Here is a 13395-nt window from a genome sequence, read left to right on the forward strand (position 1 = left end):
AGGCACATAGACATTAATACAAAATAAAACCTGGTTATCCTTGAGGTTTATCTCTACAGCTAAAATATTGTTGTTAGACTGATCAGTCACAATTTGACACTCAGCGTCTAGCTCAACTGAAACAAAAACTGCTAAGCCCCCACAGCAGCGCCCCCACTTATGTCGCCTTGCAGCCGGCACTGCAAAACTTCTAAAACCCTGCAAATTAAGATTTGAGGTTTCTTGTACCCAAGTTTCCTGTAACATTATAATAGGGAACTCCTGTAAATACTCTACAAACTCTTTATCCACTAGTTTTCCGGCCCATCCAGATATATTCCAGGACAGAATCTTTAGCTCCTTTGCTGTTTTTGTTTTTATATGGTTGTTCAGGCCAGAATCAATTGGGTGTGATTCAGCATGCCTAAGTTCTACTGGTTTATTGTGCTGTCTCTTAGTCAGATTTGATAACTCTCCTGTCCTCTGATAACTAACTATCTGGATAACCCTATTTTTGGGTGGATGAATATAGTTTTCCTCTGCAGGAGCCTTTGCCTTATCCTCCTTATTTTCAGGCACTGCAAGTGGAAAGAATTGAGTGATTGAGGTCTGTTTCAAACCACAATTTCTATTTACTGGTGAAATTCTCATGTGCGGCCCTACCTTTTCAGCCCTCCTATATGGCCTTCATGCTTTTTTGGCAATTGACCCCTTATCCTCTATTTCAGTACCCATAGGAGCGTCCCAAGGGCATATAGTAAAGTCATTGTCATAAACCACACATGGATTAATAATTTGGGGTTTCACAACTTTCACTTCTGGGGTCAGTGGGAAGTGATTAATGGGTGGATCTGCTCTTTCCTCAGGGTCCAAAAATCTCATCTCCCGCCAGTCTGTCCTATCCTGCACTGTTCTTTGCCATTCCCTTGGGCTAGTATGTCCTTCTTTGTTTAAATATAACCTTTCGGAGTATATTTCCCCTAGGTGATCACCTAGCACATGTAATCTATCTAGGATAGCCCATTGCTCCTTTCTTGGCAAATTCGCATATGCCTCTACCAGTGACTGTTCCTCCAAGCAAAACTGGTTTCCCTGGCTGGGGGCACATTTTCCCTCAATTGTGGACCCGGCAGCTTGGACCTCAAGGGGGCTCAGCAATTGTCCACTTCTCCCCTTGACCACTGGTTGCTGTTCCTCCAATTTTCTTGTGCCATCTGGGGCTCCTTGAGTGAGGACCTTCTGGAAAAATCTTGTTATCGTGATGCCTTTTTTTGCGAATAAGTCTCTAGCTCTTATAATGAACTTAGCTATACTTAGGTCAATAAAGGAGACTATGGCATCAACATACAGTGCATCATTATACAAATAATCAATCTGGTCAATAAACTGATATCTGTGATTGTGCATGAGACAGGATATCGTGCAACTGCCTGCAGCTTTCTTTTCTGTGTTGTATATTTGGGACAGAAGGAGGAGAGGGTGCATTTCAGCAGATTTGGGACACCTAGTGTGACCTTCAAATGTAAGCCACTGCTCTAAGTTTTAGGATGAGCGGTGTTTTTACATGGTTGTTCCACCACCACCATTCTGTTTTAGCATGAGAGCTGCTTTAGTGCATGCATTAGCTAAACTAGGCCCTCCAGATATTATTGGACCACAAGTTCCATCAATGCATCAGCAGTGGTGAAGAATGATGGGAGCTGTATTTCAATAATGCATGGAGTGTCTATGTTACCCAACCCTAGGTAAAGGTAAAGGTTTCCCCTGACGTTAAGTCCAGTTGTGACCGACTCTGGGGGTTGGTGCTCATCTCCATTTCTAAGCCAAAGAGCCGGCATTGTCCATAGACACCTCCAAGGTCATGTGGCCGGCATGACTGCATAGAGCGCCGTTACCTTCCCGCCGGAGCGGTACCTATTGATCTACTCACATTGGCTTGTTTTCGAGCTGCTAGGTTGGCAAGAGCTGGAGCTAACAGCTGCCGCTCACGCCGCTCCCGGGGTTTGAACCTGGGACCTTTTGGTCTCCAGCTCAGTGCTTTAACGCACTTCGCCACCGAGGCTCCTCAACCAACCCTACTTTAGTGTAATCCCTCCTCTGAGCTTTTGAGTTAAAATAAAAAGCCTATTTACCAGGAAACAGGGTTAAAGATAGTGCAGGACAAAGCTGCAGTGAGTGTATCTTCAAGTGTGTCTAACAGGCTAATCTGACTGAAGTTGGAGTCACTGAAAAGCTCCTTTCCCCAAGCAGATCAATAGCTGACATGGTCCTCACCAGATGTGGGAAAGATTGCTGCGTCTTGCTCTGGTTTAATTGTCTTCCCAAACAAAGCTTGACTCTTATCTACTCAATGCCAGGATCTGCTTGTTCCTAACTTCTTTTTCCTGCAGGTGGCAGCAGTCAGCCAAGTCTTCGGGTTTGTCAAGCAACCTGCAGCCTACGGGTGCCAAAGCGGATGCTCTCAGGGAAGAGATGGAGGAGGCAGCAAACAGAGTGGAGATTTGCAGGGTACCTTCACAAATACACAACTTACCCACTATCCCCTTCTCTTCCCCCCCCCCCCCATCATTGCTCTTCCCAGCATGTAGTAGAAAGGATGCCTGTATATCCAAAACCGAAGCAATAAGAAGTGTTACTTCTGAAAGACGAGATGAGAACTAGAATCTTAGGTTTCATTCTTTCTGACAGATGCATATAAATTCAGCTGAGAACTTCAGGCAATGCCAATATGTAAGCTGAGATCAAATTAACCCAGCTCTTTTCTTTTAGTGTGTTCATTAGATTTTGAGCTGTTGTAAAGGCGTTTTGCAGCATTTCAGTTGCTGATGCAGTGTGTTTGTTTATAGAATTTTGCATCACAGAACCCCTTGCTGTTTCTTGCAGGATCAGCTCTCAGCTGACATGTACAATTTTGTGGCCAAAGAGATAGACTATGCAAACTATTTTCAGACTGTAAGTACCAGAAAACTTTAACTTTGGGTGGCCTCTTTCTCTTTCTCTGTCTGCCCCTCCCTGCAACCAAGCACATCCTCTTTTGTAAAATCTTTGGGGTTGTGACCGACTGGCTTTTATTTTATCTTGCTCCCAGTTAATAGAAGTGCAAGCAGAATACCACAGGAAGTCATTAGCACTTTTGCAGAATGTGTTGCCACAGATCAAAGCGCAGCAGGGTAAGTGTTATGGGGTGTGCATTTCTTCAGATACCCTTGCAACATATTTACATGAGAGACATACTGATACAATATGAGAATACAGGTCAAGTATCCTTACCCGAAATCCTTGGTAAAAGCAGAAGCGTTTTGGATTTTGGGGAAAAAAAAATTTGCATACTTACATAATCAAATATCTTGGAGATGTGACAAAAGTATAGATATGAATCTTATTTATATTTCGTATGCACCTTATACTGATAGTCTGAAGGTAATTCTATACAATATTTTTCATAATTTTGTGCATGAAACAAAGTTTGAACCAGCAGAAAGTGAAGGCTTTTCTGTCTCAGTGACCCATGTGGACACTTTTGAACCACAGTAATTCAGTTTTGGGAATTCCAATAAAGAATGCTCATTCTATACTATATGTGGCATTTGCCACCTCTTTATTCTAAAATAAAATAAAATAGGAGAATAAACTCTAAAAGGCCAATCCAATTGTTAGAGGAGTCCATTGAGAGACCATCGGTATCAGCAATATGTTCACCAGCTGATTTTGTCTTTAGCAAAACCACATGAAGTTTCTTGTGCTTGACTTGCTTTCTCTTCAGAAGGGTCTAAACTGCTATAGATGGTAAAAGCTTTTCTGTTTCCCTAATATTCTGGGATCATACCATGAAACTGTATGGAAGGATGGCTGTGTTGACCGGGCTGTGGCACAGGCTGGTAAACAGCTGCTGCAATAAATCACTCTGACCATGAGGTCATGAGTTCGAGGCCAGGCCATGGCGGGGTGAGCACCCGTCAATTAAAAATAAAATATAGCCCCTGCTCGTTGCTGACCTAGCAACCCGAAAGATAGTGCATCTATCAAGTAGGAAATAAGGTACCACTTATAAAAGTGGGGAGGCAAGTTTAACTAATTTACAACGTTGGAATGAGGAAGTGAGGAAGTGCCATCAGAGTGGATGATGAAGCAGCTGCTCCCCCCGTGGCCAGAATCGAACATCCCCTCAGGAGAAGCTTAAATTGCCTCTGCGTCTATCTGTCTGTTGTCTCTGTCTCTGTTTCATGTGTTTATGGGCACTGAATGTTTGCCCTATATGTACATAATGTGATCCGCCCTGAGTCCCCTTCGGGGTGAGAAGGGCGGAATATAAATACTGTAAATAAATAAATAATAAATAAATACCATCTCAGGCCTTTTGCAGTATGTCTCCTATTGTCTCTGGTGCCCCTAATTTGGACTGCCTTCTGCAGAAGCATGGATCGAGAAGCCTTCCTTTGGGAAGCCCCTGGAGGAACACCTATCTGTCAGTGGCCGGGAGATAGCCTTCCCCATTGAGGCGTGTGTCACCATGCTCCTTGAATGTGGCATGCAGGAGGAGGTCTGTATGAAAATGTAGCTTTCTCTCTTGGGTTCATCACTTCATTCTAATGTATGGGAGGTTTTAGTTGTCCCTTTCTCCTCCTCTTTCCATCATCCTTGTCTTCATCTGACCTTTCATTCATTTGGGGTCTTTGAGAATGTCAGAATCAGTGCCGTGTTTCTTGGCCCCCTTCCACACAACTGAATAAAATCCCACATTTTCTGTTTTGAACTGGAATATATGGCAGTGTGGACTCAAATAACCCAGTTCAAAGCAGATATTGTGGGATTTTCTGCCTTGATATTTTGGATTATATGGCTGTGTGGAAGGGCCCGCAGAGAGCATGTTTTGGAGTTCGCAAGTATAACTAACACATCGGGGTCAATTTTTTAAATTCTAACATATAAACTAATGTATATGCCAAATACATTTTGGCAAAAAAAAATCACCCCCCAAAACTTGGGTCAGCTTTATATATAATAAGTCAGTGCTGGAATAAGGACCTAGCGAGAGGATGATAACAAGAAACAGGTGAAAAGCGATCCCACTCTATTATCCTTCCCTTAATAAAACAGGAGAAAGACAGTCCACCCTCCTTAGCTCCTTCTTCACGTTCTTTTTTGGCCTGAGCAGAGTTCGGCAACAGTATGGGGGAGTCTGAATATAGTGCATCCACCATTCTGGGTATATGAGGTTGGGTGGAATTCAATTTGATAAGGGATTTCTACATAAGCATAGCTGCAGAGAGACTGCAGCAGCCGTTTTTATAGGGACTTAGTGTAAACAATATGTTTGTTGCATGCCCCAAAGTTTCATCCTCAGTTTATTCATGGGTCAAAGCAAAATCCATAATTTTGTCCCCAAAGTCTGCCCTTGACTTATACATGACGTTGACTTATACATGAGTATATATGGTATTTCTCCTCATCTCTTTTCAGGGCCTGTTCCGAGTGGCTCCCTCAGCCTCCAAATTAAAAAAGCTAAAGGCAGCTCTTGACTGCTGTGTGGTGGATGTTCAGGAGTACTCAGCAGATCCCCATGCCATTGCAGGTAAGGAGCACTACTATTGCCATATTTCAGACTGCCTCAGTAGCCTGAGCAAACAGAAAGAGCTTATGTGGTAAATGTGACACAGTGAATATTAGATGGAATTGTTTACTATCTGAGAGATTTGACCTATAATTGTGGCATTTTCAGAAAGCAAAGAAAATATTTTCTCTCTATTTGGAATTGTTCTTTTTATCCTGGGAAAAATATGACTATTTTAAGAAGAGGATTGCATTGGTTTTTAGGCTGTAGACTACTCTAGTGGTTTGTTTTTAAACCTGAAAAGGCATTTGTTTCATCTGAAAATTAAAACCAGTGAGGTATGTATACCTACCAACAAGCATTCGCATCACACAACACACATAAGAGTTTATCTTAAAGCCACTTCTTGCCACTGTGAAACGACCCAAACGATTATTAAATTTTGTTGGGAGGGGGTGGGGTGGTTAGTCTGACAATAAATGTTATTTTTTTTCAAGCTATATAATCACTTGGAATAAAAATGACTTTAATATCTGTTTGGAGAGAAGGCAGAGAAAATGATCTATTTGTAAAAACACTGTTGCTGTGAAATTCTATAGCTGCAGAAAATGTCTTCTCGTTTGAATGCTAACCATTAATAATGTGAAAGATATGAGAAAGCAAAAATGTCGAATCTTTACTGCAAATTGAATGCACGATGGAAAAACCATTGCTTACATCCAAAAATCCAGGAGGCATACCACCTTTGACTTGACTGACAAATCAATCTGTTTTGCTTTTCTGTTAGATCCACATATTAACTGGATTTAAAGGGATAGTGAACCTGTTCTGCATTTTAGCCTGATCTTTAAATGTATATACACTGCATTTCCAGTTTAAATGCAACATCCTGGATAGGATGTTTTATGTTTTGTGCTAAAAACAAGTTTCATCGCACAGCTTACATGGAAGCCACAAATTGCCACTAAGCAGGAAGATCTGTGATCTGAGTGTAAGATTCTTGCTCCTGATCGTTAATGGCAATTGCCAGTATTTTATGTCAGCTATTATTTTAATTATAAGTAGTAACCCCCTATTGCTTGACACCCCAAAACCTGACAGAAAACAGCATTCATCTAATCTCCAGTTGCCAGTCCATCCTACTGAAGATTGGAATATGGACTAATGACATTTTGGTCAAATTTTGTGAGGCTTGTGTCAGCTCACCACAGCCGCTCCTGAATGAACACACAAGACTCTCTGTGATATCACCAGAAACTTTTACTGTAGGAAACATGAACATCAGAAAAGCCAAGAATGGGATACTACGGCCAACCCTCCTTTATATACCCTCCCCCTCATTTGAACAGTCTCTTCCCGCTCAGTAAAACCCCGCGCAAATTCCCCGCCAAGTCCAGCAGCCGTTTCTTCTCCAAGTCCTGAGCCGCAGGTGTCTTATCAATGTCAGTGACCCTGAAACTCAGAGCCACATCCAGGCTCTAGTAGCAGGGTTCTGACATGGCGTCCTCCTCCCCTTCATCCTGGAAGGAAAAGATTAAACACAACTATTGTTCTCCGCCGTCCAGAGTTCCTTTATACTTTTTTAACAGGCTGCAATGGAATACCGGGTGTATCTTTCCTAGGTCCTTGGGTAGCCTCAGCTCATAGGTCACTTCGTTTATTCTTTTTGCTACCCTGAATGGTCCTATATAGCGTGGAGCCAATTTCTTGGATGGGAATCCCAATTTTAGGTTTTTTGTGCTCAGCCAAACCAGATCTCCTTCGCCCAATTTGTCCCCCTCTCGGCGCCTACGATCCGCAAAGAGCTTGTACTTCTTTTGTGTTTCCCGCAATGCCTCCACCACGGTTTGCCACCCTTGCTTGATTTTGGCCGGCCATTCCTCGTCGGTCTGGCCCTCCCCTTCCTTCCACTCGGGTAGCCTGGGGAAAGGTGCCACCTCCTGTCCGTATACTATTTCGAATGGGGCACGACCTGTGGCCGAATGTACGGCCCCGTTAAAAGCCATCTCAGCAAACGGTAGAAGGTCCGCCCAATCATCCTGTCTATAATTGGTGTACATCCTTAAAAATTGGCACAGTGTCTGTTGGGTACGTTCGACCCCCCCGTTGGTCGCGGGATGAAAGGCCGAGCTCAGGTTCCTTTCTGCTCCTAACAGCTGTAAGAATTTTCCCCAAAATTTTGCAGTAAATTGGACTCCCCGGTCGCTAATTATTTTGTCGGGACACCCATGTAGGCGATATACATGCTTCACATACAAATCAGCAAGTTTTTCAGCTGAAGGGAGTTTTGGCAGGGCCACAAAGTGTGCCTGTTTTGAGAATAGGTCCAATATTGTCCAAATGTATCTGTGGCCTCTGCTGGGGGGTAGTTCGCCTACAAAATCCATGGCTACGCATTCCCATGGCCTCATGGGCTCCACCACCTTCTGCAATAGCCCCTGGGGCTTCCCCGGTGGTGTTTTTCCCTCTGCACATAATTCACACTGCGTGACGTACCCCCTGGCGTCTTTCCTCATTCCGGGCCACCAGCATTGTCTGGCCAACAGTTTAATAGTCCTGGTGGGGCCTAGATGACCCGCACCTTTGTTATCATGGTACTTCCTTAACATTTCTCGTCTTAAACATTCAGGGATATACAATTTCTTATTTACAAACACCAAATCCCCACACAATTCTCCCTTTTCTTTGTTAGTTTGTAACCATTTGTCCATTCCATACGCTCGCTTCAACTCTTCCTCCCATATTTCTCCTCCCCCCGTGGAAATGGCAGTACGTTTGTTTTCTTTGGCCGCTTGTGCTCGAGTTAGTACTGCCAGGCCCCATTGCTTATCTAGGAATAGGCTCCCTTCAGATTCCTGAATTCCTCCCCCGTGCTGAGGCATCCGAGAGAGAGCGTCAGCGAGTATGTTATGTTTCCCCTGGAAGAATCTGAGTCTGAAATCAAAACGGCTGAAATATTGGGCCCATCTAATTTGCTTCGCTGATAGTTTACGAGGGGATCTTAGATACTGTAAATTTCTATGATCAGTCCACACCTCAAACGGTGTTCCACTTCCTTCCAGAAAGTGTCTCCAGCACTCTAGTGCTTTTAGAATAGCTAAGGCTTCTCTCTCCCAAATTGGCCAGTTTTTTTCTGTATCGCTAAACTTTTTTGACAGATAGCCACATGGCTTCAGGTTCCCCCCCTCGTCTTTCTGTAGCAGAACTGCCCCATATGCCCGGTCTGATGCATCGCAATGTAATACAAAGGCTTTAGACATATCAGGGTGCTGTAGGACAGGCTCCTCAGTAAAACGCTTTTTAAGGGCTTCGAAAGCTTCCTGGCATTCTATTGTCCATGTCAGTTTGGCCCCTGGGAGACGGTCTTCAACTTCTCCCTCGCCCGGATCTGCTCCAGTGGATCTCGGAAACGGGTCTCCAGGGCCCCCATAAAGCGTCGGAGTGACCCCAGACATGGGTCGCGCCGCGCGTGCAGTTGAACGTACCAGCTGGCCGCTCCCCTCTTCAACACTGCACCAATGGCCCGTACCCGGCTGGATTCCGTTCTAAAAGTGTGAGCATTGTCCTCCATATAGCCCCTCACCGTGGTCAGGAAAAAATCCAGTTCAGAGGACTCTCCCCCAAACTCGATCCTTAGTTCCTCTCGTCTCGGTAGGGGTCCCTGTGGTGGCAATCCCCAATTCTCCGCCCGTCGCAAGCCCCCTTGCGGACCAGTGGGCCCCGCTGCTGCTTCTCTTGGCCCTGTGCCACGCCCGGCATTCGCCAGGGCCACCAGGGTCTCAGTTGGGAGCGTAGCCGGGATTCTCGGAGGCTTTTCCCCTTCGTCGTCACTCTCCTCCACCCGCGTCAGGCTTGTTTGGATCTTGGGCCGGGCACCGGGCTCCTTTCGCATTTCCCTTCCCTTCGGTGCTGGGAGGTCTGCAAAGCCCTGGCTGCTTCCCACGCTCACGTCCCACATTGAGCTAGCCCGAAGTTCCCTTCCTCTCTCCGGCTCCGCCAAAACCGCCAGGCGCTCCATCGCCCTCGACATCACTGCCAGGGTGGTCTCCATCGCCGACATCCTCTCCTCCAGAAACACCATCCTTTGTGGGCCTGGGGAAGGTGAACCTTCCTCTCCTCCGGTGCTGTCTCCCCGCACCACTCCACGCCTCTGGGTTACCCCATTTGGCTGGGCATAAGCGGTGGATGACGCCAGGGCCGCCAGCTGGTGGAACTCAGCGTCCGGCTCGGGAGTGGCCCTTTCCGACCTTCCTCCTCCTGCGCCCAAGAGCTCTTCATCCTCCACTTGCATGTTACACCTCACCGCTACAGCGGGATGGTGTCCGATTTCTTGGCTTAGTGTCAGCTCACCACAGCCGCTCCTGAATGAACACACAAGACTCTCTGTGATATCACCAGAAACTTTTACTGTAGGAAACATGAACATCAGAAAAGCCAAGAATGGGATACTACGGCCAACCCTCCTTTATATACCCTCCCCCTCATTTGAACAGTCTCTTCCCGCTCAGTAAAACCCCGCGCAAATTCCCCGCCAAGTCCAGCAGCCGTTTCTTCTCCAAGTCCTGAGCCGCAGGTGTCTTATCAATGTCAGTGACCCTGAAACTCAGAGCCACATCCAGGCTCTAGTAGCAGGGTTCTGACAGCTTGCTAAGAGAGGTTACTTAGTTAAGTATACTTAACTGATGTAGGCTAATGTAAAATACTGGCCAATGTCACCAATTGTCTCCCCCCAACTCACCCAAATTGAAAGACAAGACAACTTACAAGAATGTGTAATCTGTATCTCTTGTGTAGGAGCACTGAAGTCCTATCTTCGGGAACTTCCAGAACCACTCATGACCTTTGAACTCTATGAAGAATGGATTCAAGCTTCCAAGTAAGTTGAAGGGATTCTTATTTGGTGTAAAGCTTTCTAGCTATTCACTGCTTTACTGCTGTGCCCAGTATAAAATCAGTATATCACGCAAGGCTGTTATTTTTCAGGCACAATAACAACAAAGGTTTCTCAGTAGCAATGGAAATAGGAACTCTGTTATATTTTGTCATTTAAAAAAAGAGCCGTCAGCCAACAATCTGATCTTACCAGATGTTGTTGCTTCCTTTTTATGATTGCCACTTAAACATGCATACAAATCTGGTGCTGGGGTGTGAATTGGAGGGGTAGGCTTTGTTTCAGTTTTTTTGTTTGACAGGGGATCAGTGATGACAATCCAAGAATGAGGGTGGATTGAAACACATTGGCAACTTTCCCTACTCCAACTATCCTGCCTGCCCTGTGACAAATTTCAAATGCAGAATGACTGGAGGACAATAGAGGTGCCTACCTCTGAGTCTATCTGTGTGACTGTGAGTGCAGAAACAGGGCATAGAAAGAAAGAGTTTTACATGGCCATTTAGGCCCAGTAATACAGAATCTTGCTGTATTTCATCCATAATCCAGTACAGGTTATGATGTCTTGCTGCTGAATTGATCCCAACCACCGCAATATATTTTTTTTTACAGCATCCAAGACCAGGACAAAAGACTGCAGGCCCTGTGGAATGCCCTTGAGAAATTGCCCAAGGCCAGCCATAGCAATTTAAGGCAGGTGTATGCGGACTGACAATATAGCTTTTTATGTCTTCTAGCTCTTGTTGGTTTTAATTTCACCTTCTGTAATTACCGTCCTCATATAAATACAAAGAAAGCATGATCCATAGTGAATGTGTTTTGGAGGAAGCGGTTGCATTGTGAGTAGATAAAATGTTACCATACAAAAATGTTGCTAGGTATCAGAGTAAAGTTTTGTTATTGGTTTTCTGACTCTTTTGCAGAAGTGGAATACAGTGCCTTCCTCTTTTTCCAGCACATTAGCAGGGCCTAGTCATCTCTGTTTGAAGTCTGATAATTTGAAAGAGATCTCATTTTCCTGACCTGAGAAGTGCCAGATATGGTTCCAATCTGCACATATGGGAGTGTGGAAACATATGTGATTGCTGAGTCAGGTTCTGCAAATGTTAACTATTAACCCAACTTGTACAACATCTTTTCATACCAGATGTAGCCCTCTTTCACAAGCCCTGACTTGAAAGGAAAAGGTAATTTCAAGAGCCAGGCTAGCTCAATGTTGAAGTAAAGGAATGTTTATTATTACCAGCCATGCATATTTCTAAATTAGAGATAGGGAAGACTTAAGGAGATACCTGTAACACAAGCTTGAGAACTGCATGGCTCCCAGATGTTGAGCCAATCTATCTTTGCCAGCACAGAATTATGGTGGAGAGTTTTAACATCTACAACCCAACAACATTTGAAAAGGTTTCTCATTATTACTGAAATTCTTTAGGTTAAGATGCACCCCAAAGAGCCTTCCCATTCACTTTTCAGCCTTCTCCTTGTCCTTTGCAATAGTAAGACTGAGATGTGTTCTGGGTGACAAAGTAAATGACCTCGGCCTCCTACTGCTTATCTAAAAAGGCAGGGCACAGATAGTGTTGTAGGTCCATTGTTCTCTTGTTGTAGAATTGAAAAAGGACACTGAGGAGGCTTGATTCCTGGCCTCAATGAATAGGTCAGTGTTCTTTGCTGTTGATGCTTTTGAGTGTTCACTATAAGAAAGGGCTTGAAAAAAATATCTGTTGGGAATAAGTATATCCAGGCAGAAGACCACTTCTTGGGTCATATAGGGCAGCAGTTCTTAGGCTCTGGACCACAGACAGCTGGAAAAACTATAATATCCTCACAGGATCCATGAAGAGGTGAAGAAATGTTATGAGCTTTTATGGTTAAAAAAAGAAAGAGAAAGCAAGAAAGATAGGAGAGGGAGAGAGAGACACATTTATACATCCCTTTTTTAGATCAGTTTCTCCATCTAGTGGTTAGTGCCAGCAACTTGCAAATAATTTTTTTTCTATTTCCAAATATGCATCCCAAAGCAAATTTCAGTATGTGGAAATCAGTGAGCAGATGTGCCTTAAGTATTTTGGCTTGGACAACAGCTGCAGTACCTCATCACTCCATTTCAACTCTGTTGCAGGTATCTGATCAAATTCCTTGCAAACTTAACAGAGTACCAGGACACCAACAAAATGACACCAAGCAACATAGCGATTGTGCTGGGGCCTAATCTCCTCTGGCCTCAGGCAGAAGGGTAAGAAACTGATTTCGATGTGTATTGCATTTTTCACCTGCTAGACCAGGATTGGAATTCATGCAACATCCATGAAATATTGTTGGACTGCACATGCTGCCAGCCCTCAGCTTTCACAGCCAGTGGTGCGAGTGGTAGTCTAGCAGCATCTGGAGGGTTGCAGCATTTTCAGCCTGACTGAAAATTCTGGGAGTGTGATTTATTTTTCCACATCAAGAATAGGGAAGATTTATCCTTCTAGAAGATGTTGGATTGCAACTTTCATCATATCTCACCATTAGCTCTATAGGCTAGGACTGCTGGGGATTTGCAACCCAATAACAACTCATGGTTCATTATCCTTGGTATATATAATTTTTCAGTTGGCATGCTTTGATCCCTTTGCAAGTTCCAAGCATTTTCATATCTTTTGAATTGTCTTTCTCATGGGCGACACAAACACTGAATTGCCGTTGAAACATATGGATAAAGGATAGGGAGCCCTGCTATGGAAAGAGAAATATGATGCAGAAATTTTTGAAATACAACCAATATTTCTGTGAGCAATGCATTCCCAGACTTTGCATGGATACCTGAAATGGCAGATAACCCTATTGAAATGAAGGAGTCCCCACTCAAGAATATCATAGAGTCATGCTGGAGGACCTAGAAAATACTAAGAGAAGGCATATTTTTGGATGTGGATAAATTAAACCACAGGTTAGTCTGTAGGTTTGAGGGGGAGGGGGAGGGGTC

The 13395-nt window shown here is 44.3% G+C and overlaps 1 protein-coding gene across 22 annotated transcripts in view; it reads left to right on the forward strand.

The window, feature by feature from the left end:
- The window catches only part of arhgap44 (Rho GTPase activating protein 44), a 136883-nt gene that overhangs the window by 101880 nt on the left and 21608 nt on the right, over nt 1-13395 (forward strand). For all 22 annotated transcript variants that reach the window (XR_010002928.1, XR_010002927.1, XR_010002930.1 and 19 more), the window contains exons 7-14: nt 2370-2487; nt 2863-2931; nt 3068-3149; nt 4392-4519; nt 5440-5551; nt 10325-10406; nt 11034-11114; nt 12547-12660. Coding sequence is in view for 13 of the 22 variants with exons in the window: in XM_062970696.1 (XP_062826766.1) it covers nt 2370-2487; nt 2863-2931; nt 3068-3149; nt 4392-4519; nt 5440-5551; nt 10325-10406; nt 11034-11114; nt 12547-12660 (786 nt within the window). In the remaining 9 variants the exon portion in view is untranslated. The remainder of the gene's footprint in view (nt 1-2369; nt 2488-2862; nt 2932-3067; nt 3150-4391; nt 4520-5439; nt 5552-10324; nt 10407-11033; nt 11115-12546; nt 12661-13395) is intronic.

This window comes from Anolis carolinensis, chromosome 2 (genome assembly GCF_035594765.1).
Source record: "Anolis carolinensis isolate JA03-04 chromosome 2, rAnoCar3.1.pri, whole genome shotgun sequence".
Taxonomy (NCBI): Eukaryota; Metazoa; Chordata; class Lepidosauria; order Squamata; family Dactyloidae; genus Anolis; species Anolis carolinensis.